At 50.4% G+C, this 23,742-nt stretch overlaps 2 protein-coding genes across 9 annotated transcripts in view; both read left to right on the top strand.

The window, feature by feature from the left end:
• The first annotated feature begins 2,508 nt into the window (after positions 1–2,508).
• On the top strand, positions 2,509–10,573 carry RAD51D (RAD51 paralog D). Of its 5 annotated transcripts, none has more exons than XR_010072061.1 (10): positions 2,509–3,230; positions 4,041–4,102; positions 4,260–4,378; positions 5,103–5,184; positions 5,294–5,428; positions 5,857–5,952; positions 6,139–6,229; positions 7,094–7,164; positions 7,750–7,945; positions 8,037–8,172. XR_010072061.1 is itself a non-coding variant. In XM_063342002.1 (10 exons), the coding sequence occupies exons 1-10, from the start codon at positions 2,651–2,653 to the stop codon at positions 8,973–8,975; spliced, it is 1,230 nt and encodes a 409-aa protein (XP_063198072.1). In that variant the 5' UTR covers positions 2,509–2,650; the 3' UTR covers positions 8,976–10,573. The 5 variants fall into 5 exon arrangements, 2 of the variants coding, with proteins under 2 accessions (XP_063198072.1, XP_063198070.1); XM_063342002.1 differs by lacking the exon at positions 7,750–7,945 and adding an exon at positions 8,892–10,573 and having other exon boundaries at positions 2,509–2,972; positions 8,037–8,204; XM_063342000.1 differs by lacking the exon at positions 7,750–7,945 and adding an exon at positions 8,892–10,573 and having other exon boundaries at positions 8,037–8,204.
• Positions 10,574–12,093: 1,520 nt separating this feature from the next.
• RFFL (ring finger and FYVE like domain containing E3 ubiquitin protein ligase) overlaps positions 12,094–23,742 on the top strand; it is a 33,932-nt gene continuing 22,283 nt past the window's right edge. Inside the window, exons 1-2 of one of the 4 annotated variants that reach the window (XM_063340531.1) lie at positions 12,094–12,226; positions 16,314–16,390. Coding sequence is in view for 1 of the 4 variants with exons in the window: in XM_063340529.1 (XP_063196599.1) it covers positions 13,858–13,909 (52 nt within the window). In the remaining 3 variants the exon portion in view is untranslated. Of the gene's footprint in view, positions 12,227–13,703; positions 13,910–16,313; positions 16,391–23,742 lie in introns of those variants that run through there. The other 3 variants (XM_063340532.1, XM_063340533.1, XM_063340529.1) reach the window with 3 other exon arrangements.

Raw genomic sequence — 23,742 nt, 5'->3', positions numbered from 1 at the left:
GTCCGGCACTGCCACCTCCCCTCGCTTGTCAGCTCACCAGCACGGATGTCCATACCGGAGCATGCTGGCCCACTGCTGTGATGAGTGTCTCGGGTCTCAATTTGAGTGACACCAGTAGACAGAGCAGCACTGAGCTCCAGAAGAGCTGAGCCTTTCAAACGCCCCTGTTTTCCAGGTGTTACAGTCAATAGGGAATTCTGCTTTGCAACTTGTCTCCCTCAAAATGCAGGCCTTGCCTTCCCGAGCGTACCTATGAGCATCCCAGCTAAAAAGCAAATGGGGGAACTGGCAGCAGGGATGGGGAAATGACCGAGGGGAGCACAGGCTGACCATTATCAGCTCACTTGCTTCGATCAGGCTTACGGCGCAGAACTGAGCTATAGAAAACAACACACTGAAGCTCTGCTGGGGAAAAAATAAAGTCTATTATCTTTAACGTTGGTGATCTGTGTTGGGGCTTGTGGATCTTATGCAGCAAGAATTGGCACAAGGCTGCACTGTTCAGGGCTCCTGTTTTATTCACCCTGCACCGACAGCAGCGCCTGGTCCCTAGGCAGGGGGTGACTGCAGAGCAGTCTGGAGGTCCCTGTGCAGCACATCACCCGCAGAGCAGTCGCAGGGAGCTCACACACCTTCAGCTGCTCAGGGGTAGGTTCCAGGCACAAGGGCCACATCTGTGGAGGGTGTAAGAGACCATCCCTGCCTTGGATAGGCTCCGTACGGTCGCTTTTCTAGGACTCACGTGGACTAACACACCAGAAACCCCTTAACCACATTGCTTTAAGTATAAGAGAAGGGTCTGCTTGCTTCATTTCAGCACTCACAGTATCAGCGCAGCCTTTCTCAGGTTATCCAGAACAAAGGCTTCACTTTCACAAGCAGCAGCACTGGAGGTACTTCAGGTAAATTAAGTTACAAAATAAAATTGCATTTGCTGCTGCTAACGTTCAAGGCAGAGCTAAGGGTGGCCTGAGCTCCCCTTGGTCTGTATTTTGGGGATCACACCGCAGGGGCAGGGAAGGGCAGCGGCTGCCCAGGACGGGCTCCTGCCCCTTTCCCTGTGCCCGCTGCAGCTGGGGCGCTGCGCTGGCCCCCGGCAGGGCTGGCGCTCTCAGCAGCGGGCGTGGGGGGCCCTCTTCAGGCCTCGGCTGAGAAAGCAAAAAGCCCCTTTTCTTGGGGAAATTCAAGCCCCCGGCAGCCAGGGATGGGGACAGCCCTCGGCCTCCCCTGCAGCAAGCCCCCGTCGGGGACAGAGCTCTCCTCGCCTGCGGGGCAGCAAAGATTTCCCCCCCTTCGCCTTCGTTTTCCACCCTGCAACCCCAACTGCAAGCACTGGCTGATGAGTCCAGCCAAACCCAGCCCTGGGATCCCACCTTACCTCCTGGCTCCAAGCCACCTTCTAACCCAGGCCCTTCCAGAGAACCAGCAAGGACCACGGTGAAATTGCCCTCCAGAAAATTCCAGGATGAGCTCCAGCATCTCTAGAGCCACAGCAAGGCTGCAGGAGTAGCTGTGCTCAGCACCCAGTGCTTGAGCTTTTCCCCAACGCAGCATTAGAGACCTTCTCCTGGGGGTAAAGCTGCACGCGACCCCTTTTAGAGCTGCCCCCAAACCCCTAATGGAAGTTTAGGGCAGTTGAAGTGTTTGCACATAGCTCAGGCTGACCTCTGAAATAACTTCAGAAGTTATAATTAAAGTGGGTTTTTTTCCCCTACTCACATCAGCTGCTCCCTCAGTGAGCACCCAGACCCTACCAGCTCTGCAGGGCACACCAGTCTGCCCAGTCACACCAGCAGCAGGGCCCAACTCTGAACACAAACTGTGCTTTTAAAAGTAAAACAAGCCCCACTCAGAAACACGCAGAGCTGTGTGAGACGAGACCGGAGCAGCCTCACCTCTCTTCTCCTTCAGGCCACCTCAACTCCTGAGCCAGCCTGCCCGGGTCACCTCAGCAGCACCATCCACCCCAAAAACCAGCCAGCCCAGGCTCTGCTTCTGTTATTTATAGAGCCCGTGGGGGGCTGTGGATTGCTGGCACCTGTGCTGAGGGGCATTTAAACCCAGCTGGTCGGGGGGGGAGCTGCTATAGATAAGGGATCCTCCTTATCTCTTCTGTTTTCTTTCTGTTCTGGTGCATTGTTGTCTGTTTTTGCTTCCTTTCTTTAGTTTTGCTGCAGCTCCTGGGTCGGCTCTGCTCCTCCCAGCCCCCCCCCCCGGTGTCCCCGCTGGTGTGGGGCTGCGCTGCCAGGAGCGCCCTTGGGTGCCAGCAGCACCCGGGGACCCCTCTGCTTGCAGAGCCTTTGCTGGCCCCCGCGGGGGGGGGTGGGTGGGGTGAGGATGGAAAGCCCCGTTCGGTTCCTCTCTAGGGACCGCGGTGGCCCGGAGGGGCGAGCGGTGGCCCCGGGGCCGGAGCCCGGCAGTGCCGCCGCTAGGTGGGAGGGCGAGTACGAGCCCTGGGCGGCTCTTCCGCTGCCTGCAGGAAGCAGGAAGGGCAGCAGGCAGGGGACGGGCAGGGGGTCTCGGGGCAGCGCGGCTTTGGGGTGCCTGGGGGAGCGGGGGCGCACAGGGCGGTGAGGATGGAGGGGGGGGGACGGGACACACACGCTCCTCCTGCGGCTTTCCGTGCTCACACGAAGGGCTCCGCTAAAGGATGGGGATGCCCTGCCCGCTGTGCCGCGGCTGGCTGCGGGATTTGGGGCTGTTTGGCCCAAGAAGGAGAGCGAGCGCTCGCCGCGACCGCCCATCCCGACGCAGGCCGGGTACCACCTCCCAGCCCGGGCAGCTGCGGGGGCAGGCACGGTCCAGTGCCACATCCCCTCTCCCATCTCCTCCGCAGGCCTCCTCTCCCCTCCCGGCCCCGTGGGGCTCCGTCCTGGGGGTGGCCAGGGACATGGTGGTCCTGCGGGCTGGGCTCTGCCCTGGTCTCAGCGAAGAGATGATCCAGCTTCTCAGGGCGAACGGCATCAGGACGGGTAACGGGGCAGCGGCGGGGTCCCGGCTTGGGGAACATCAATCCCCTGCACGTTTGGGGTGGCACCACGCTCTCCTCCCGTGCAGGGCCCGTCTGCCAGCCTGGGTGGTCTGGGCTGTGGGGCAGCCCCTGGAAAACATCTGCTGCCTTTGTGGTTTTATCCTTCTGGTATCCCTCCCATGTCCTCCTTGCTGGGTGTCTTCTGGGTCCCCCCGGGTGGATATGGTGACTCAGGACTCCCCCATAGGAGCAGGACATGGTAGGGGTCTCTGCAGAGGCTCTTTGAGGGATGATCAATTATGGCTTTTAGAAGGTATTTTGGGAAGGTTGTGCATTTTTTCCCCTCTGAAAATGCCCAAGCTCCTGGCACACTGCACCCTGGGCAAGGCCTGCTCTTGGGGGGGGTGGAAAAGACTTCAGGTGGATTCTTTACTTGCTCTGAGAAACTGGATTGGATTTGAGCTGAGGAAAAGACCATTTTATTCTTTTTAAATGCAGTCTGTGAGATCCTGTGGGTGCTGGAGACAGGGATGTTCTAATCCTTGTTTTTCCTATAAGAACTGCTTTTTAACACGTTTGTTTGGGTTTTTTTTCCAACCAATAACATACACATCTACCTGAAAAAGTGAATCTTGGAGTAGTTCTTGGGAGCAGAGATGGGGACACTATTTCTTCTAATTTCTGTGGCTTTAGCCCTTCCTCACGTGCCCAGGGCTGGCACTTTGGGTCAGTCACTAGCCCCTGAGACTGGTACACTGGCAGAAGGGGACTCTCTTGGGTGGCCACAGCTTTCAAATGGAGCTGGGCTGTTCTTGGGGAAAACGGGGAGAATTTTTACCGGTTTCTCTCCCTGATTCGTTTTGCAATGGGTGGCAGGGCCATCTCAGAGGAAAATCCTCCAGTAGTCCATTTTGTGGGGCATCCTTCTTCTCCCCTTGAAGAGTTGGCAGAGGGCACAGACATTTTCCCTGTTGGTGCAGGCAGGTTTTGTCTAAGCTGGTCGTCTCTTTGGTGTTTGTGGTCTGTCTGGGTTTGGCTTCTGAATTCTTGTCCCTCACGTTATTTGCAGTGGTGGACTTTGTGTCATCAGACCTGGAGGACGTTGCCCAGAAGTGTTCCCTGTCTTACAAGGTAAAGGGTGACTCCTAAGTCCTGGTACGTTAATTGGGGAGCTCAGAGCTGCTCATCTCACAACTTGGATGGGCTTGTCTGGGGGGACCTTCTGCAGCAGACGTTGTTGGCCCTGGACTTCCTCAGTCCCGTTTCCAGACATCTCTCTGCCCACCAGGCGCTGGTTGCAGTGAGACGTGTGCTCCTGGCCCAGTTCTCTGCCTTCCCCACCAACGGAGCAGACCTCTATGAGGAGCTCAAGAGCTCCACGGCCATCCTGCCCACTGGGAGCCCGAGGTGGGTGCATCATCTGGCGAGCCAGCAGATTTCCCCAGGGGCGGGCTTGCTGTAAAAGTCCGTGGTTGCCCAGCGCAGGCTTTGAATTTCAATGTGGCGATGCCCTGAGCCGGCTCAGGGCTGTCCAAACCATCCCCGACAACTGCTTTAAAAACTTCCAGCCACGGCCTGGCTCTGCCTTTTGTGAGCAAGAGACGGTTATTCTTCACGTCCTGTGGCTGCAGAGCCAGCTGGTCGGCATCCCTTGAGGGAGTGACATTGCTGTTGTCATTGCGCACCTTTTGGGAGCTGGTTGTGTGTCCCACTTCTACACTGCTACACGCTGCCTTCAGCCTTTCCCTTGAGGGCTCCAGAGAGGAGGGTTGGGGATCTGGGAGGACCGTTGAGTGATGATGATCCAAACTGTCTAGATCAGGCACGGAAATGAGTTACTGTATTGCATCTCCTTCTTCTTTTCCCCCGTCTCCTCGCTGGGTTGTCACAGCGACTGTGCAGAGAGACCCCGGGTACCCAAACCTTGCTCCCAGAACCACAGCTCTTCTCCAGCTCAGGACTATCCTCTCGTATCCTCCACATTGCGGAGCTGTGGTTGCCCACAGTGCGGAGAGAGCCTGGAGCACTTGTCGGCGTATGGGAAGGGGGCTCTAGGGACTGCTGCTTCCCGATGCCTCTGCCATTCTGCCGGAAGATGTGTTGATAATCCCACTTTGTGTTCAACCTGTAGCCTGGACCAGCTGCTGGACTCTGGGCTGTACACGGGGGAGATGACGGAGCTCATGGGAGCGCCGGGCAGCGGGAAGACACAGGTGAGTGGGACAGAGGAGGGGAGAGGACAGATGGGGTGAAGATGCCTTCAGGCGTGTGAAGCGGAGGGGCCTGCGATGGCTGGCTGATGCTCGGTCCCTGCCTCTCCAGGTGTGCATGGGCATTGCGGCCAGCGTGTCTCTCGGCCTCAAGCAGCACGTCCTGTTTCTCGACTCCACGGGGGGATTTACTGCCTCTCGTCTCTACCAGATGCTTCGAGCCCAGGCGCAGGCCGAGGAAGAGCAGGCAAGTTCCCCTGGAGCTGGCCCCGCTGCTGCTCCTCCACCCATGCTAAAACTGCCTTGGCTCTTGCCTGCGGACAACCTCCAGAGGCTGCTTTTCTCTCCAGCTCCGCCTTTGTCCCCATGGGTTTTTTTGGGTCCAAACTCTTCCTCCCATGGCTGGGTGGGTGTTGCGCTCAGGGACAGACACCGCGCTTTGTTTTTTTTCCTGGGGAGAACGGGAGGGCTTGCTCCCTGAGCTCAGTCCGCATTGCTGCTTCCATCAGTGCCGTGGGAACAACGGTGTTCACGGGACGGAGGCAAATGGGGAAGAAATAAGGGTCCCTGTCTCCATGGCGTGATACCAGCAAAGAGCTGGTAGCAGCCAGGCAGGAGGAATATGGTGGGTCCTGGAGGGGATGAGGCTGTTGTTGATGCCACTTTGTGCCGCAGCTGGAGGCTCTGCAGCGGATCCAGGTGGTCCGTGTCTTCAACATCTATGAAATGCTGAGCGCCTTGCAGGAGCTGCGGGATCGCCTCTCCCAGCAGGTAGGAGCAAGGCTCCAGGCTTCCTTCCCTTCCCCGGAGCTGCAAGGAAGGCAGCGAGGCTTGTCTGCCTGACAACTGACACCAGATCACCCTGTCCTGGGGACATTTGAACCTCTGTGTAGCTCATGACCTCCGAAACTGCTGGATTTGTTACTCCACCCTGCACATGGTGCCTCCTCCTTTCAGGTCGTGAGCTCCACGGGACCTCTCAAGATGGTGGTGATCGACTCTGTCTCGGCCGTGATTTACCCGCTGCTGGGCGGCAAGCAGTCGGAGGGTGAGCTGCTTCGTTAGGATGTGCAGTGGGGTTCCAGACCTCTCTGCTCCTCCTGAAGAGCATCTTCCTCCCACGTGTGCTGTGCCTGGAGCTGGGGCAGGACCGATGGGGATGCGACTGCTTCCAGCTTTTCCTTTGCAGCTGGATAAAACAGGAGTCTGTTTGCGGTGTTACCGGCAAACGTCCAAGCTGGCTGGGGCTGTGCAAGCTCATGCCGGTGGTCTGAAACCCGTCCAGGGGACAGAGAAGGCACTGAACAGTTTGCTCGCAGAGTAAAACCTCTGCCTACGGTGTCAGAGACACGTGGTGGTCGCTGGCACGGTTTGCAAAGCTCCCCTGAGGCTGTTTCTGCTGGAAAGGACCATAAATCAGGAGTGAGGGAGGGGCTTTCTGCTGGCTGGGATGCCAAAGAGGCCCCTCAGACACCTTCGAGAGGGTCTTACGTGCCTGGGTGGCAGCCAGTGCTGTCACAGGAGGTTCCCCTCGCAGCCACGGGCTGTAGGAATGGTGTGAGCTGCAGAGAGGGGTCCTCTACCTGCTAAATGAACCTGGCCGGCTTTGTCTGGAGCTCCTGGTGCTTTTGTAGGGTTTTTTTGGCCTCAGGGCTTCTAAGATGGGAAAGAAGGGTGTTGGGACAACTCAGGGGTTGGTCTGTCCACGCCACATCCATTTGGCCGGGGTCCCCTGGAGCGTGCAGGTGCAATGGGTACATTGGGGTGCTGGTAATGGAAATGGGTTGAAGGTGCCCACGAACACCAGCACTGGCACTAAATCTAGTGTTCATGCAAATCCAGATGTCACTTGCCTCCAAGATGGACTTGGAGGGTCGATGCGCAAACACCCAAATGCTTTGTCCTCCTCCAGGTTTGGCCGTCATGATGCAGCTGGCCAGGGAGCTGAAGACACTGGCCAGGGAGTTCAGCCTCGCTGTTGTGGTGAGTGTTGCTGCGCCTTGTCCTTCGCGTGCTGGCGTGTGCCGTGGCGAGGAGCCCTGGGGAGCCTTCGGATCCCCTGGGAGGGGGGACCCCATTCCCAGCTGAGCAGGAGCCCCCTGCTCCCCGATGTAGCTCTGCTTCGACGCAGCCCATGGGTGTCTTGTTCTAGTGAGCGTAGCGAGAACAGGGCTGATCTGCTCCCTGCTTTTGTTGCTGTCCCCAGCCAACGAGGCGTTCACTTGATTGAGCAAAGTAGAGTTAAGTTCCAGGCAGATCGAAAGGTTGGTTGTGTTTTTGATGTAACACCATTCTTTTAAGGGGCTTTACTAAGTACCCTCCTGCTTAGTTACCTTGGAGGAACTGCAGGGCGTTGCATCGTGCGGAAGGAGCTGGGGACGGGAAGGGGCTCCGCTCTAGTCTTCCCCAGCTCTTGGCCAAGTAATTGCCTTTGCTTCAATGCGCCCAGAGGGGTGGTTGTGACCACAGTTCATGTGTTTGAATTGGGAAGGCCACCACACAAAATGGTGGTCTGCTCAAGCTGGCACTGGAAGGTGTCGAGACAGTCCTGCCCTTTGCTTTGATTAGGGATAGAGTGACAGGGATGAGGTGCCTGGAAGGATGCTTGGAGGCTCCAAGTTAAACTTCACAAGCGGCTTCAGCACCAGGAGCCACTGCAGCTTGCAGATACGAGTGAGCTCCTACCTGAGTACGTGTCTGGGATAGAGGGGATGGCACAGGTGTGCCAGGAAGGAGAAGACAAAAAACTTCACAGAAGTGGCAGGTTGGCCATTATCTCCTGGTGGTCTCTGGTGTTTCATTACACCGAGTGGCACCGCTTTTCCTGGGCACCGATAAGCCTGTTTGTGCCACAGGTGACTAACCAGGTGACAAGGGACAGCAGCACGGGTGCACTGAAGCCAGCCCTCGGCCGCTCCTGGAGCTTCGTGCCCAGCACCCGGGTGCTGCTGGAGATCAAAGAAGCCGCCTGGGAGAAAGCCACCATGCAGCGCGTCGCTTCCTTAGCGAAGTCACCCCGGCAGGTGAGGCTCCCTGGAGCAGTCCCTCTGGGAATGGAGAAGCGGCTGTGTGACATGGCCTTGGCTTCAGAGCTCCTCCTGGGGGTAGGGCAGGATCACTGGGTGACCCATGGCAATGGGAGAGAAGCAAACGCAGCCTGGTTGTGTGCTGTGGAAGAGAAGAGCATCTGTTCCCAACAGCCTGAGCTTGTATTTACGGGCACGTTAAGTGAGTGGCACCACTTCCAGTTCAGGTCACTGTGTTCCTCCTGCTCGTCTCCACTCTCCTGGTTGCATATGGGCAGCAAGGGTCCCGCAGGGCTGGCTCCGACACCTGCAGAGGTGACTTTGGCTTGAATCCTGCCTTCGTTCGGGGCAGCGCTGGCTGAGCCTCCTGGCTCCGAGCCCGCTCTGCTGCCTGATCCAAATGGGACGGTGTGCCGGGCAGTGGAACGCGTCCTGGGTGTGCTAAATAACCGTGTGTCTGGGGATATCTCAGAGCAAGATGTTCATTCTTTGCTAAATTGCATTCTCTGTTTGTATCTCCGTGCTCAGCAGACCCAGTCAAAATGAGGGCACCAGCAGAAGGAAACCCTCAAGGGGATGTAACTGGGGATTTTGGGCTCTGGGGCAGGTGGTGGAGGAATGTACAGGTTTGCCTGTGGAGTCCCAGCAGTGTGAGGTTAAGCTCCGCTCTGTTTCTCCTTGCAGCCGACGGGGATACAGGTGGAGCTGGATATTGGATACGGTGATGTGCAGGAGCCAAACCCAGCGACACCCCCACAGGGGCTCTGATGCGGGCGGAAAAGCAAATGTCAAGGTCCAAGAGAGCTGCAAAAAAAAAAAAAAAGCAGGCAAGCACACTGAAGGTTTTACAGACCGCCTCCGAGTCCTGCAGCCCCAGGAAGCACCAACGTGAAGAAGCTCTTGCTCTTCTGCGCTGGGGAGAAAATGAGCGTGGGGTTCCCTGGAGACACCCTCTGGAGTGGGCAGCACGACAGCCGCGTCCTCTCCTCTGCTGCAGGCTTGTCTTCAGCCAGCAGCGCCAGCCCTGTCCTAAGGTGTTGGCTTGGGACCAGGGGGCACAACCCTGCACGAACCCGTGACTCCTCGTGGTGGGATTGTTCCCCGCCCCCGGAGCTCTGGTCCCGGAGCTCTGATCGTCCTTGCGCAGCCCACAGTGGTCTGGGGTTAGAAATAACAAAGAAGATGTTGCACACTGCTGTGTTTCTTCAGAGCTGGAATTCGATAATGGCGACTGCTGTTAACTTAATTAAAAGTTTGAGGTTTAGTCCCTAGCAGGACTGGGGTGGGACAGGCTGTTGATGAGAAGGGACATAATCGGATGCTTGATCTGACCTTATCCCCAGAGTTACACCAGACCCTGTAGGGAACGGCTGGTATTTTTGGGGCACTGCTGTGTCAAGAATTGCTGTTAACTGATGAAGGTTATAATCTGGCTCAGCTGGGGCGGATGAGTCTGACTGACACCAGCTGGCCCTGCCTGATGCTCAAGGACCTACTCAATTGCATGTGTTTAAATAGTTTTAAAATAATCTCTCCTTGCTCTAGTGCTTTCCAGCTGCTCTCGCTTGCTCTGGGCAACCTCCTGGGGGCTTGTGCAGTGCCGGGGAGGAGGCGGGAGGCTGGGATGGAGCATGGCCTCTCCTCGTGATCCCAGATATCTCAGACACCCTCATCTTCTGCTTAATAAGAAACCTCTTGGCAGGTGAGCTGAGTTAGAGGGTTGCACCTCCGAAGCTGCTGATGTAGATTGTGGGGGCTGGGACTCATCAGGGCATGCTCGTTAAATTAATAACACAGCAGTGCAGCTCTTGGAGCCTTCTAAGGCTGTTGCCGGGCAAAGAGGAGTCTGATTTGGCAGAGAGGCCTCTGGTTTAGCCAGAACTTGGGAGCTAATTTCTCCAGAGTAGACATAATACCGTACAGCCCTGTAAGCCTGAGCAATAGCTGCTGGAGGGAAGGGGCAGCTAAAAAGGGGTATGTGAGCACATATTTTGGTTTCTTAAGGGATGGTGCCAGGTCTCGGTACAGACTTTTGGTTTGCACATCTGTCAGAGCCGTGCTTCCTGCGAAACTGAGCTCTGGGTGCTGCCGGGGCTGTGATTTACCTCCTCCATCGCGGCCCCCCAGCCCCTGCGGCCCCGGGGCTGTGGAAGGGCTGAGCTCCCAGCGGCTCCTGCCCGAGGAGGGGAACGTGCCAAAGCAACGCGAGCTGTACCATTGAACAGTTTTCAGTGGAAATAAATGTCTTTTAAAGTTGTTGTATTTCCTTGCGTTTCTGGGCTTTCCAAGCTTGGGAAGGGGAGTTTGGCCCCAGGGATTGCAGCCCGGCTGGCTGGAGCAAGGAGGAGGATGGGTTTTGCTGTCTCCTGGAGACCCATGCTGATGTGGCTGGTCCTTACAAGCAGAAAATTGAGCTTGTTACGTCTCCTGAAGCTGTGAATAAATAGCTGGTACACACAAATTTCAACCAAAACTGTGTGCTACTATTTTATCTCTCTGCCTGAGGTTCTGTAGGCGACGCGAAGCTTTTGTGGGGGCGTAGAGCAGGGGAAAGAGAAACCTCATTTAGGTATATTTGAATCAAGGGAGGTTTCTCAGTGTTTCCTTCCCCTGGCTAGCGGGAGGACAAGAAGGGGAACAGCCCGCTTTGAACCCTGTACCAGCCTCGGCGTGAGACCAGCCGTGCGCCCAGTGAGCATCTTCACTGTGGCCTGCAGGCAATGACAGCAGGGACTCTGCTCTGGCACTTAGTCACTGGGGAGCAGTCATGGGACGGTGATTCAACGGGGATGGTACCAGTTGGTCGGGAAGAGACCAGGGAAAGGCGGCGACGTGGGGGCTGTGCTCCTCCAAAGCTAAATGTCCCAGGCTGTCGGGCATAGCCGTGACCTGGGGGGATTTTTTGTCTTTGGCAATCAGCTAATTGCAGCTGTGGGAGTCTGATGCCCTCTTGGGAAACAGTCGGGGAGGACAGCGTGGTACGGGGCACGGCTGAGCTTTGTGGCAGCTCCTGGCTTTGCCGCCAAGGTAGGCAGCGTGCGTGCAAGGTGACGGTGACGTCCTGAATTTCTGGCTGCGTTGCCGCAGGGAAGGAGTTGCTGTGAGTGCCGGTTATTGCCTGGTGTGGGCACAGCAGAAGGGTTCAGGCTACGGGAATCTATTACCCGATCTGGAAAAACTTGCCTTACTCAAGCTGATTTGCCCTAAATTTGCATAGTAAAATTAGGCTGAAAAGAGTTTCTGACCTAAATATCCTAATTCAGCTTTTCTCCTCCGTGCTGAGACAGGCACTTCTGTGACCCTGTGAGACAGGGCCTGGCTGTGCCGGTGCGCACAGGGACGTCCCCTCTCCCCGCTCCTTCCCATTGCCTAAATCTGCCGGAAAACTGCAGGAAAGGCCCGGAGCGGGGTGATAAAACCCATCCCAGGGCAAACAGGGCCCCCCTCGCTCCAAGCAGTGGGGATGCCTTTGGTCACTGAGAGCTTATTTGCCCTTGATGGGTATAAAATACATATATAAGTGTGTGCTTATAGGTACCGTGTGTAAACGTGTCTGTATGGGGATATGTATACGTGACTCTGTGTATATATATATATGGGTGTACCTGTACGTGTGTCTATATATATAGGTTCACCTGCATATATACATATGCTTCCCGCACAATGCATCTAAGCCCTATGCACACAGCAGGACGCCCTCTGAAGCCCACGGGACCCCTCAGTCACACCCACTCCCCCCGCTGCCCGGCCCGGGTCTCGAACCCGCGGCCCTAGGAGCCGCCGTGCCCCGCTGCCCCCTGGGCCGGCTGAGGGCGCCAGAGAGTCCGCCGGGCCGCTAGGGGCGGGCCGCCCGCTGCCGCCCAGCTGGCCGCTCTGTGGCCGCCCTCTCTGTGGCTGGCGGCCGCGGCGGTGGGCAGTTGCCATAGCGCCGCCGCCGCCGCGCTGAGGGCGGAGGGCTGGGGCTGACCCGGTGCCCGGCCCCGCCGTCCGCTCCGGGTCGGGGCTGCCGAAGGAGGCAGGTGAGGCGGTTGGGGGGCTGCCTGCGTTTGGCGGGGGGGAGGGGGGGGCTGCCGGGGCTTTGGGGGAGTGGGGCCGGGGGTGCCGGGGTTTGGGGCCGGGGGTTGAGGCCTTCGCGGGGCTGGCGTGGTTTGGTGGGGGTCAGGCCTTCGGGGGGCTGGCAGGGTTTGGGGGCGCTGTGGGGCAGTGAGGGGGCTGGCAGGGCTTGGGGGGGTTGTGGAGTAGTGAGGGGGCTGACAGGGCTTGGGGGAGCAGTCAGGGGGCTGGCAGGGTTTGGGGGGGTTTTGGGGCGGTGAGGGTGGCTGTGGGGCAGTGAGGGGGCTGGCATGGCTTGGGGGGGTGTGGGGCAGTGAGGGGGCTGGCTGGATTTGGGGGGGTGAGGGGGCTGGAAGGGCTTGGTGTATAGGACAGTGAGGGGGCTGGCAGGGTTTGGGGGGTTGCAGAGCAGTGAGGGGGCTGGCAGGGTTTGGGGGGTTGCGGGGCAGTGAGGGGGCTAGAAGGGTTTGGGGGGCTGTGGGGCAGTGAGGGGGCTGGAAGGGTTTGGGGGGCTGTGGGGCAGTGAGGGGGCTGGCAAGGTTTGGGGGACTGTGGGGCAGTGAGGGGGCTGGCAAGGTTTGGGGGGCAGTGAGGGGGCTGGAAAGGCTTGGGGCGGTGTGGGTTAGTGAGGGGGCTGTCTGGATTTGGGGGGGCTGTGGGGCAGTGAGGGGGCTGGAAAGGCTTAGGGGGGGTGTGGGTTAGTGAGGGGGCTGTCTGGATTTGGGGGGGCTGTGGGGCACTGAGGGGGCTGGCAGGGTTTGCCGGGGGGAGGCATGGGGCAGGAGGGGGCTGCCAGGGCTTGGTGGGTGCATGGGGCAAGGAGATGGGGCTGCTCGGGCCAGGGCCGGTAGGGGACAGGGGAGGGCTGGAAGGGGCCTGCGAGCACCTGGATTTTAGTTCTGGGGTGAGCGCTCGCAGGGTTTCCCTAACAGGGCGGGTGGGACTCAGATACAGCCTCTTTTCTCTGGTTTAGAAAGTGGTGTTCATAAACTCTTTCCTTTTCTGAGTTCTGCTCCCAAAGGCGCTCTGAGGTTCAGTAGGTTATTATGCTGGAAATGCTACGGGAACTGAGGAATTCTGGATAAGCGCCAGCCTTCTGTACAGCTCTTTGCTTAAATTGTTGTCTCTCTGCATTTTAGCATGTCTGAGGCACTCGTTGGCTTGGTACGGTGGCAGCGTACCTGGGGTGATGCTTCCTTAGTAGCAAGGACCCAAGTTATTTTCTTAATGAGGAAGAAAATATCTTTCTGCTCAAAATCGGGGGTGTGTGGCAAAGTGAAAGCTATGAAAGTCCTTCCTTTGCCACAGGAGGTAAAAGGAGTTAAAAAAGTACTCAAGTTCTTCAGAACAGTTTGTTCCTGTAAACTGGGCAAGGTGTTTCCGGTGGAGAAAGTGTTGACGTATTGTCAAATCGATTTCTTAACGGTGTTTCAGCGTGAGATTGCAGGTTAATAAACGTAAACTCTCATCAGTGAGAACATGCACGTGGTCCGCTCTGAGCCTTCACAGAGCAGGGACTTGGCAAAACAGCTCAGGATGAACGCGCTCAATGTTATGATGACCGTATGATAAATAAGCTATTGCACTTGATAGCTGCATGTGTTTTCAAACACTGCAAGGATGGCCGGGCTTACTTAGATACTGTAGAGGTAAGTATAATATTAAAGCGTAGATAGGAATGTTTTAGTTTTATGGTTCTCTGATTCAGATAGGTACAGGGTAATGTTTAATTTGCTGAGACATAAAACGGTTTTGTTTATGTGTTTTGTTTGAGCTCACTTCCTCCTCTCTGACACAGAACGTATCCTCCATGGGTAGCACAGGAAGTCTTGGACCTTGTTTTTGGAGAACTGTTTTATGGCAGAGTAGGAACCTGTGGCAGTTTTCTGTTCTTTCTAATGTGACTGGAATTGGTAAAGAACTTACTGCGTTTACAAAATGCTTTTTTAGTTCTCCATTTCATTCGGATGGGGAATGACAGGTGCATTATAAGCTGGCATTTTCTGTGTGTTTGCATTGTAGTGGGCTGTATTTCAAAACTTTGAAGATAAATGATGGTTAAGGCAGATATGTGATTACATAAACAAACAAACAAACAAAGTATTTACCCTTTGTGATCATTTCCACTGCTACCTTGTTCTTCTCGAGCTGAGAAGTGGAACACAAAGCTGTGAGCTTTAAACGTTTTTTATGAATTCCAGATCCTTGCATTTACCTACCACCACCCATCAAATACTGTTATCCCCGTAACACATTTTGTGTTCACAGTGATGGGGAGGGGGGATCTTGTATTCAGTCTTTGTAAACATAATTGCTTTTGTTAGAACAATTGGGTCTAATGAAACAAAACCATTTACTTTGGCTGTTATCGTGTTTTCCATTATGGGCAATTCTCTCAGCTCGTCTGAAGCCCGGCGCAGTTTCCCACTGCTGCCGCACTCTCCGGTTTGCATGTCTCCTCGGCTGGTAGCAATTGAACTTTTAATTAAAAGCTGATTGCCTTGAAATTGGTGTTCATGGGTTAAGGCTTAATTGCTCAAGATTTTGCTGTATTGGATTAGTTTTAAAGCCATCATTTAAATACTGTGTTAATACTGTGTTTAATTGTAGAGTAGAAAAAGTAGGCTGACTTTCAGTGAGGCTTAGTCTTTCTTGTTGGCAGGTACATGTGATTGGGCTCTTGGGAGTCAACTGAAAATGAGAGCTGAATGCAATGCTCTGCAATGAGAGTGCAAAGCAGTGAGATATGTGAATTATATTTTGGGGTTGGTGGTCACTAGTTGCATTTATGACTGAAATCTATCTCTTTTCTCTGGGCCTTCAGTTTTCTCTTTATTGTGGTTGACTTCAGTATGGCCTTGTGTTGGTTTGTTGGTTTTAAAATTGTGTAATTTTCAGTTGTTGTTATGCAACTTTGTACCATGATTTATTGTTTATAACAACTTAGAGAGATTGTAAACTCTTCAATCAGGCTGGAGCGCAATTTGAGCTGAATCTCCAGGGCTATATATAGAAGGGTTATTAAAACTTGTGCTTTAGACTTTGAACCAGCTTTTGCATGGTGGAAGGGTGTAAGCAGATTTTCACGCGGTCGTCGCGCGTGGTGATGCTCTGTCTGCGTGCCTGCCTCTGACTCGCCCAGACCTGCGCTGGGGGCAGGCTATAGAGCCGTGGGTCAGACCCCGTACTGCAGCTTTGGGTCCTCACATCTAGCCAGGAAAAACGCTGTCCTTATCTAGCGCTTGTTGGTTTCACTGTAATACAGGGAGGAAAAATTGTGCTTAATTAGGTTTAGGCTTCCTTCCCCATCCTTTATAGAAAGAGTGCGTTTTCATATAGGATATCTCAGTGTCTCTTCTCTACAGCCTTTGACCAGTCCTGAGGGTCACACAGCCTGATCCAAAGATAAGAAATTACAAAGTATCTTGAGCCAAATACTTGGTGCTTAATAAAACACTTTGCTAGTGGAAGGATAATGTGAGATGCAGATAATTGTGTGCACATGTCCTTTTTTTGGACACAAGTGTGTGTGAACTGCTGCTGACCAGGGAAAGAGGACCTTCTGGTACTTGGTAGTAAAAACCGAGGGGACTTCTCTATAGTCTGAGCTCTGACTCCAAGCGTAGCATGGCTTTAAATTACTGGAATATTGCTAGCAGTCTGGTGTGGGCTAAATACTCGAGTATTGATCTAACTTCTTGGGGAAGCGTTACGATCTGTGCTGTGGTAAGGCCTGTGCTGCTGCGATGACACTGCTATTTATCTGCTCTGCACTTAAACGTGTTCACCTGGTGCAAATGTTTCTCCAGCCCTCCCCTCACTGCCCACTTCCATTGCACAACCCCAGCCAGTCTCCCGCTCCCCAAAGTAATTCTAGTCATTAGTCTTGATAGAACCTATCTTTGTCTCCCCATATCAAGCTTGTTTTCCTCCGCTTCCCAGGGACGGTCATTACAAGAAGCCAGAAATTAGTACTTTGAACTTAGACCAGCTGGCATTCAGGGAGCACAGAACGCTTTGCAGGGATGAATAAGTGTAATCTGTATTTCACAGGTGGGGAGAATCGCATCACTGCTGAATTGATGTCAGAAACAGAACATCTGCATGCCAAGTCTTCTAACCACCTGATGGTACGTCCCTCCAAAGTTGATTGTTCAGTCTTCAAAGAACATCGCAAGGTTCAAAAATTACAGTTTTCTTTAAGAAACTGAGTATGACTGTCAGATCAAGAATTCAAATTTTGTATTGGTTTCTTTCTCCCTTCTCAGCCAGTTTCCTGAGAACTGAGACAGCTTACTCTAACCTCTGAAAGCCCTTTGTGGCTTTTTAAATTTAATGTTCCCATAAGGGACTTTCTTTAAAAAGATTTGCTGCTTTCTGAGACACTGTTTTTTCTTCTCAGCATCTGTAAAATCAACGAATTCTTCACATTAATTGCTTTGAGGTTTTCACTTTACTCCAAAATATTAATTAGGCTTCTTTCTCTCACGCCCTCTGGCTTCTCTGCCAAATAGTCTTGGAATAGGAATTTCCACGTTGTATTTCAGTATAGACTAAAATATTAATTTAACATCAGGGTTTTCTTATGCTGCCACCCTTTCATTTAGATTCAGAAGGTTGTAGGATATGCCTGTAAGAATATATTTAAGCAGCATATGCTTTGAATCTTTTAGTTTAGCCTCTAGACTGATGTTAAGTGAGATTTTTAAACAGGCGAATTTTAAATGCTCTCTTTTGGGAGCAGCTTGTTGCATAGTAACCTCTACTGCAGAAGGACAGTTCCTTTGGGCATTATATATTCTATATATACACATGGATAATTTCAAATCCTGTGGTCACAAGCGGCATCATTGAATCAATACCATTTGCTGTGTGCATGAGCTTATATTGGTTTGGCTTGGTCCCCAAATGAGTCAGAAACCGTAAAATTGCGTTCCCTGGAAGTCCAGACTGAAACTGATGTGACGCTGCTTTTCGTTGATGTCCAAATACCCTGCTCCGAAAGCAATTGCTACTGGCATTGGTGAGTGACTTCCACGTTTCATTCACCCAGCTACTTTGAGTTGTTAGCATCACTCGGATGAATCACTTCTCCGATGCGACTGAGGACATACTCCACCAGGTTGCATCATGCATTGATAAGTTTTCTTCCACGAGCATGTTGGTGCTTCTTAGGACTTTGCTTGAGCCACAGGAAACCTGCTGAGCCGTGGCGTTCCCGGGAAGGGAGGGTCGGTGAGCAGCAAGTTAATACTCTGCTGAATTATGGTGTTAGAATAATCACAGCTGGGCTGGAACCACAACTGGCACTGCTGCGCTCTTGCAGTGAGGAATCCCTTCTCTATAGGATTGCCTTTCAATTTGTTTTGCGCACATCTTAAAATGGAGCTTTTATTCAGCTGGTGGAATAGGTTTCTTTATAGATACTTGGATTTAATCATTTGGAGGACAAACAGGCCCATGGTTTCCTGAACGTGTTTTAAAAATGACAAATTAATCGCTAAAAGAAGGGAAATGTTTCTCTGTTTAGATTAACAAAATAACTTACTGAATCCTTGAACCTCTTCCTATATATACCCTGTATTCTGGGCTCGCAGCAGAGAGGGATAAAATGTCAAGCTTGATAGATTGCTGGAGCTGTTTTTTGGTAGTTAAACAATAATGAAACTGTTACATGCTGCAGGGAAACACTGCTCTCTGTGTGCAGACTACGTCCTGGAGAAAGTTTCAATTGTTCCAGAGAAAGGCGATTTCTAAAATGCAGCTTCTGTGGCTGGTGGCACAGCTGTCTAAATTACTGTCTGTCTTGAGGCCATTGCACAAGCATTACAAAATAGTTTGGAAACAGTTTATTTTTCAGATTCCAAATAAAGTGTAGATTTCAAAGTCCCTTTTGACTGTATAATCAAAAAACTAGAAATTGAAACTGGTGTTTATATAGAAAGTGGTTTATGCTCTCGGAGCTCGGAACCCAGGTTTCTTCCAGTCAGAGGCTGATACTTGCATAATTCATACCTTATGTTTCTCGGATTGAGAGGCTTGTCAGTTTTTGCATGTGATCATGTATTTCCTTGTCAGCTTAGTCAAATCCAGTCTGTCGTTGTGCATCATTTTGTGCAAAGGGCTTTTGGGTAAGAGGAGTGAGACCTGTCTTTTGTGCAGAAGAGAAGCGAGAGGGAGTTGATGCAGGAATTTAATAAAAATAAAGCCAAAAGCCTCAGCCTTCTTTTTGACAAACTCCTTGTTCTTTCTATTCCTGTTGTTATTTATACTTCTTGTTGCTTGCTCCTCTGACTCGAAGACAGATCACAGACAGATTTTGTAATGGAAATAACTAAATCATGAATGTCATTCTGAGTGAAGTAAGAAATTCCTGAAAAGAATTGAAATATGTTGTTTAGCTTGCTGCTGGAGCTTCAGAAGTGAATCGCAATGCCTACAAAAAGTGCATAGAGAATGCAGTTGGAATTCAAAGCACCAGTAAATGACTGCTTGTATATAGCAAAGTAACGTGCTTAAAAACAAACTACTTGCAGCATTTCTTTTTATCTGCCGATGTCTGTCTTCAGAGACATCTTACATCTGCAAATAGCTTTATCTGATAGTCTTGAGTGGTGCTGATACCATCTCTGAACTCTTCCATGGGTGAAAACCTATTTAAAGGTTTTCAAAATGTGTATATTTTAGAGATAATAAATAGAAAGTTTAATACAGTTTTACTGTTTTAGTTTGTTCACCTTTTGTGGCGTTAAATGCTGTTTGGATAGCATTTTCAAACAATGTGTTCAGCTGCATATAATGGAGCCTTTTCATACAAGAGAATGTAGGCCAAACCCGAGCCTGATTCGTGAAAGGCTTTACTTTGTCTAAGTGAAGTAAGATGATCGTTCTTGGAATGAGTCCTGTCTCCTCGTCAGTGTTTTCCCAGTGGTGTTCTGCTCAAAACCTAAGTAACTTGGTAAGATATTGTTATGGAGGCCTAAGCTTGGGGATTTTTTACTTCTGGATGTGACTCTTAATAATACAAGCTAAGGCTTTTATTGCTCTGCCTGAAATAAGAGATGCAAGCTTGAAATTAAATCTGTAATATGTGGCAGTATTTCTTAAAAATTCCCCTAATAGAAACAAATGTGAAGAAAAGGATATAAATTATTACTGTCTACTGTCTACTTGACTGACCAGCATTAATCCTTGATTATGGAGGAAACAGTCTAAAAATATTTATCGAACCTTCTGAACTTTTAAATAAAAAGGAATTTTTACAACATCCACAAAAGATTTGATACCTGAAATCCTAGATGGTTTTCTGATTTTCTGAACAGCGGTTTGGTAGCGTGCTCCCTCCTTCACATGTTACTCTTGTCTCCTGTGCCAAGAATGTCTGTGTCGTCTTTTTTTTTTTTTTTTTTTTTGGACAAGGCCACATTTGGCAGTGACACTTTTTTTTTTTAAAAGTTAAAATGTCCCCTTAAGTTAAACCAAACTTTTTGTGCAATATTTTATTCTGCATGTTACCAGAATTTTCACTGTGAACTGGTAAAGAGTTAAACAAACCCCAACAAAAAAAAGACCAAAAAACTATCTGGATAGTGCATTGTCTTTTGCACTTGTGTGAAACATAAAGTTGGCCTCAAAATTTTGTTGTCTTGTCCTTTTTTTTTTTTTTTATATTGATGTGTTTTGTTCCAATGTTAAATTGTGAGGATGCTCTGCAAAAGTGCAAGGAGGTTGTTTACTGTAAGGGTTTCTTCCCAGAAGTGCCTTGCTTCTGAGAGCTGTGATAGTTCTCTGAAAGTATTTAACTCCATTATGAACACAGTACTGCTCTGAAGAAACGAAATATTCACTTGATTCCACTCCCTGATGAGGTATAATCCGCATCTTACTTACGGAAAACTGAAGCACAGAGAAAGTGGCCCAGATGCGCAGAGCGTTGGTAGCAAAGCTAGAAAATGAAAGCAAAAATCCTCTGCCACAATTGTCCCATAGCAATTTATCCCATTACTAGTCTAAAAGTAATTACCCAATGGAATTTGTTGAGCTTCGGGTCTTTTTTAAAACTGGGAATAAGTGGTATGTGATTTTGTGTGTGTAATCAAAAATGGGGCAGTTTCTGCTGAACTATTGAACTGAGAAAAGCAGAACTCAAAATGGAAGAAAGTTCATGTTGATGTTATCAGGTTATTGGTGGAAAAGATTGTGTCGCAGGGAGCTTCTGAGCTGCAGGAATCATGTCTGCTTGTGCTGAAATGCCAGATAAGTTAGTTTTTGTTTGGGATCTGAGAACAGAAGTGAGGAAGTTTTGAGGTTTTATTTAAAAAATAAGTGTTCTTTGTTGTTGAAGGGCTGTGTGAAAGTACAAAACAAGGCAGCATCTGTTCCCAACTTCCATGATAGTTGGTATGTTGTTTTTTTCTTAATGCTGCAATGCCAGGATTTAGTCTAATACAAAAATCTTGTCTGTCATTTTACAAAGCAAACAAACCCAGAATGGAAAAAAAGTGCTCCTCCCAGTTATAGAGAAGCAAAATCAAAATGTGATGATGCCTCTGTACTGCAAAGATTGAGAAAAAAAGCCCAACAAACCCAAGGCAAATTAAAAAACCCCCACTAAATGAAATAGATTTATTGGTTTATAAAACCCAATGATTTCTGGAGCACTGACTCATGATGTCTGAATGCTGGGGCTTGCCAAATGCCGTGAACTGCAACGTGACCTTAGTCTGCTTGTCGGCTTGGGCCATATATGGGAAATTTCCTCTTTGTGACAAAGGTAGGGAATCCAGAAGATGCAGGTCCTTAAAGGCCATTTGAAGCTTTCATTACCTGGTATCTTCTCAGTCTTTTTTTTAAAGATGCTTTGTACAGGTATGATCCAACAATGACTTCATGTTCAGCAATCCTGACTTTCTGCTTTGATTGACATAAATTGCGGTGGGTTGAGGTGAGCCGTGCCTTCAACAATGCCCTGTTATAGATACGTACAGAGACGTGACAATAAAGGAAATTTACCTTTTTTTTTTTTTCGGGGGTGGTGGTGGTGTGTGTTATGGCTTCCAAGAGACAAATGTTTACTTGTATGGTTTGTACTGATAATGTAGGTAAACTCCTGTGTGAGGTCTTGCAGAATCTCCTAGGGAGACTCAGTAACCCAAAATATGGAAGAGGGAGCTGTTGGGTTTGTTGGCGTTTCAGTTCAAATAAAGCCCGGATTTCAGTTGGCATTGGTTTGGGGTTACTCGTCTGACTAAGGCTGGAAGAAGAGAGATGTGGCAATTGAACAAGGGCAGTGGTAAAGGAACCAATTTACAGTCTTTCAGCCCCGAAAACAAGTAGTGTAGAGATGGCTGGAAATGGACTTCTTCACAACATCTGTCCCATGACTGTTACAGGTAGCTCACGCTGGTCCTGGTGACAGGCACTGCATGGTAAGCCTTGAACTTTCCCTCGGTTTTCAAGCTCTTATCCAGGGCTGCATGTAAGCAATTTTTAATTTCAACCCCTTCAGTGCTAAATGGAGATTGGCACAAAAAATGGTAGTTAATATTTATGGAAACGCTTTAAGAGTGCAACTTCAAAGTCTCTCTCAAACTTTCACCTGTACTAACTTTTCAAATGAGGGTGGGGTATTTTTCCTCGTCCACAAATGAGGTGACTAAGTCATAAATAAACTGACTATTTTATTCAATATCTTTTCCTGTTGCAGTAACAAAACTAGTCTTCAGGTTTGTTGCTTTTTGGTGCTGTATTAAATATCCTGGACCTTTAACTGCTGACAAACTCATAAGTATTTCTGCAGTCTGGGAGAACAGAGCTTTCCACACATGTGATGTATGTGCTGGTCTTTGTACATGTCTGCCGAAGGAGATGATACGCAGTTGCATTTTATTCTATTTCGGCACCTAGTTTGGCTTTGAATTCAGATTAATTTGGAATAGGCATAACTGCGAAATGAGTCTGCAGTGTTTGTACTTGTTATGATGTGCCTCAATTATATACATTCTGATCTTTTTCAGGCTAGCCAAATAAAAACGATCTTTTTTTCAGGCTACAGTTAAATAGGTTAGAGGTTGCCTACCAGTCTGCACAGAGCTTTCTTGCGTGCAGTTTTACTGCATGTGCACTTTTCCACATGTATGAATTCCATGGGGTTTAGGTTGATTTTTCTACTAACAGCTTCTGAAATAAGGGGGTGAAGATTAGGCTTTGTGTGTAGGGAATTTTGAGGCTATCTTTTGATTTCTTGGGGGACCATGGAGGAGAGAGAAAAAAATAAAATTCAGAAGTTTACTGTTTAAAAATAAACTTGAAGCTTGGCATGAAAAGTAATTTATGGGATTTCCAACTGCTGGTGTTGCTTATCAGCAAACACTCTCGATTCTGGGTGTCTGAGAGACAGCGATAGCAACGGAGTCTTTAGAGCATTAGTGCCAACTGCAATCCCAATTTCAGACAAACTTACTGTAATTCTGACTGCTGATGCTGCACCACCTCCAGCCCAAGCTCAGCTCTTGGATAAGTAACACTGCAAGACTTAAGACTGTACTTATAACTGTCTCTACTGTGGGTACAGCTGCTTTAGAGTACTTCGTCTCTCTGAATCCTTGTATACCAGGTGGGACGGGGAGTTCCTGTGCACGTCGCTGCAATTTGGGGTGAGACGCCTCCTGTTTTCCGTGTCCCTACCCTGCCTCTGTGGGTTGGGCGTAAGGGTTTTTCTAAGTTTGAGGAGCTGTGGCTGGGATAATGCTGCTATTTCTCCTCCGTTCAACTGCCCCCGTGTGCTTGTGCTTCATTCCAAAGATGAACTGTTGATGAATATGTAACTTATCCAGTTGGAGAAAAACCTGTCATAATGAAACAAGATGTGCAGCTGTCATCGTAGGCCTCTTGGGCCAAGGATTTCAACCGAAATAGCTTGATCTCTTTTTATCTGAAGTGGAAACTCTAGTGATACGATGAAAATACAAACTGGCATCCTTTCTCCTCCACTTTTTGTTCCAGCTGCCTGCCTTCCCCCCGTTTAGGACAAGAGTATTGTTAAGCTATCCAGCAGTGGTTACCTTCTTCCATGGTGAAAGCTGAGGCGATTCAGAGCTGTTCCCCTCGTGTCTCTGATTACATTGTGGAGCTGCTCCTGCTTGTACTATCTGCATGCTGAAGTCATTTAGTTCATAGCAGTCTTGCAGCACAGCAGAAACTGAGTTTGAGCAACTTTCTGTTCTGGGCAATGTAAAATTTGCAAAGAGAGTGAGGCATATGTAGCGTTACGAGGAGGAAGACTCCCTGAAAAACTTATGTTGTGCCTTTGGAGACTGTTTCTGGGTTTTAGGTGGGCACAGATCCAGGTAACCTCCCCCAGGCCTTGCCGCGGGGCTGTCGTAGAAGAATGGTTGAGGTGGGTTTTGAGATGAAGTCTGGAGAGCATGGGATGACAACTTTTCTTGAATAGAGCTGGTTAAGGAGGCCACACAGTTATTTA

Source organism: Chroicocephalus ridibundus, chromosome 7 (assembly GCF_963924245.1).
Source record: "Chroicocephalus ridibundus chromosome 7, bChrRid1.1, whole genome shotgun sequence".
NCBI classification, from domain to species: domain Eukaryota; kingdom Metazoa; phylum Chordata; class Aves; order Charadriiformes; family Laridae; genus Chroicocephalus; species Chroicocephalus ridibundus.
Note: the sequence above shows the minus strand (reverse complement) of the source record. Positions and strands in the feature narration are given on the sequence as shown.

What these genes read in the sequence shown, in the direction of transcription:
- RAD51D (XM_063342000.1), top strand. Translation starts at nt 2,651, where the DNA reads ATGGGGATGCCCTGCCCGCTGTGCCGCGGCTGGCTGCGGGATTTGGGG. An exon ending in CTGCCCACTGGGAGCCCGAG is followed by an intron (nt 4,379 to 5,102) that starts GTGGGTGCATCA and finishes TTCAACCTGTAG; the next exon opens with CCTGGACCAGCTGCTGGACT. An exon ending in CGGGCAGCGGGAAGACACAG is followed by an intron (nt 5,185 to 5,293) that starts GTGAGTGGGACA and finishes CTGCCTCTCCAG; the next exon opens with GTGTGCATGGGCATTGCGGC.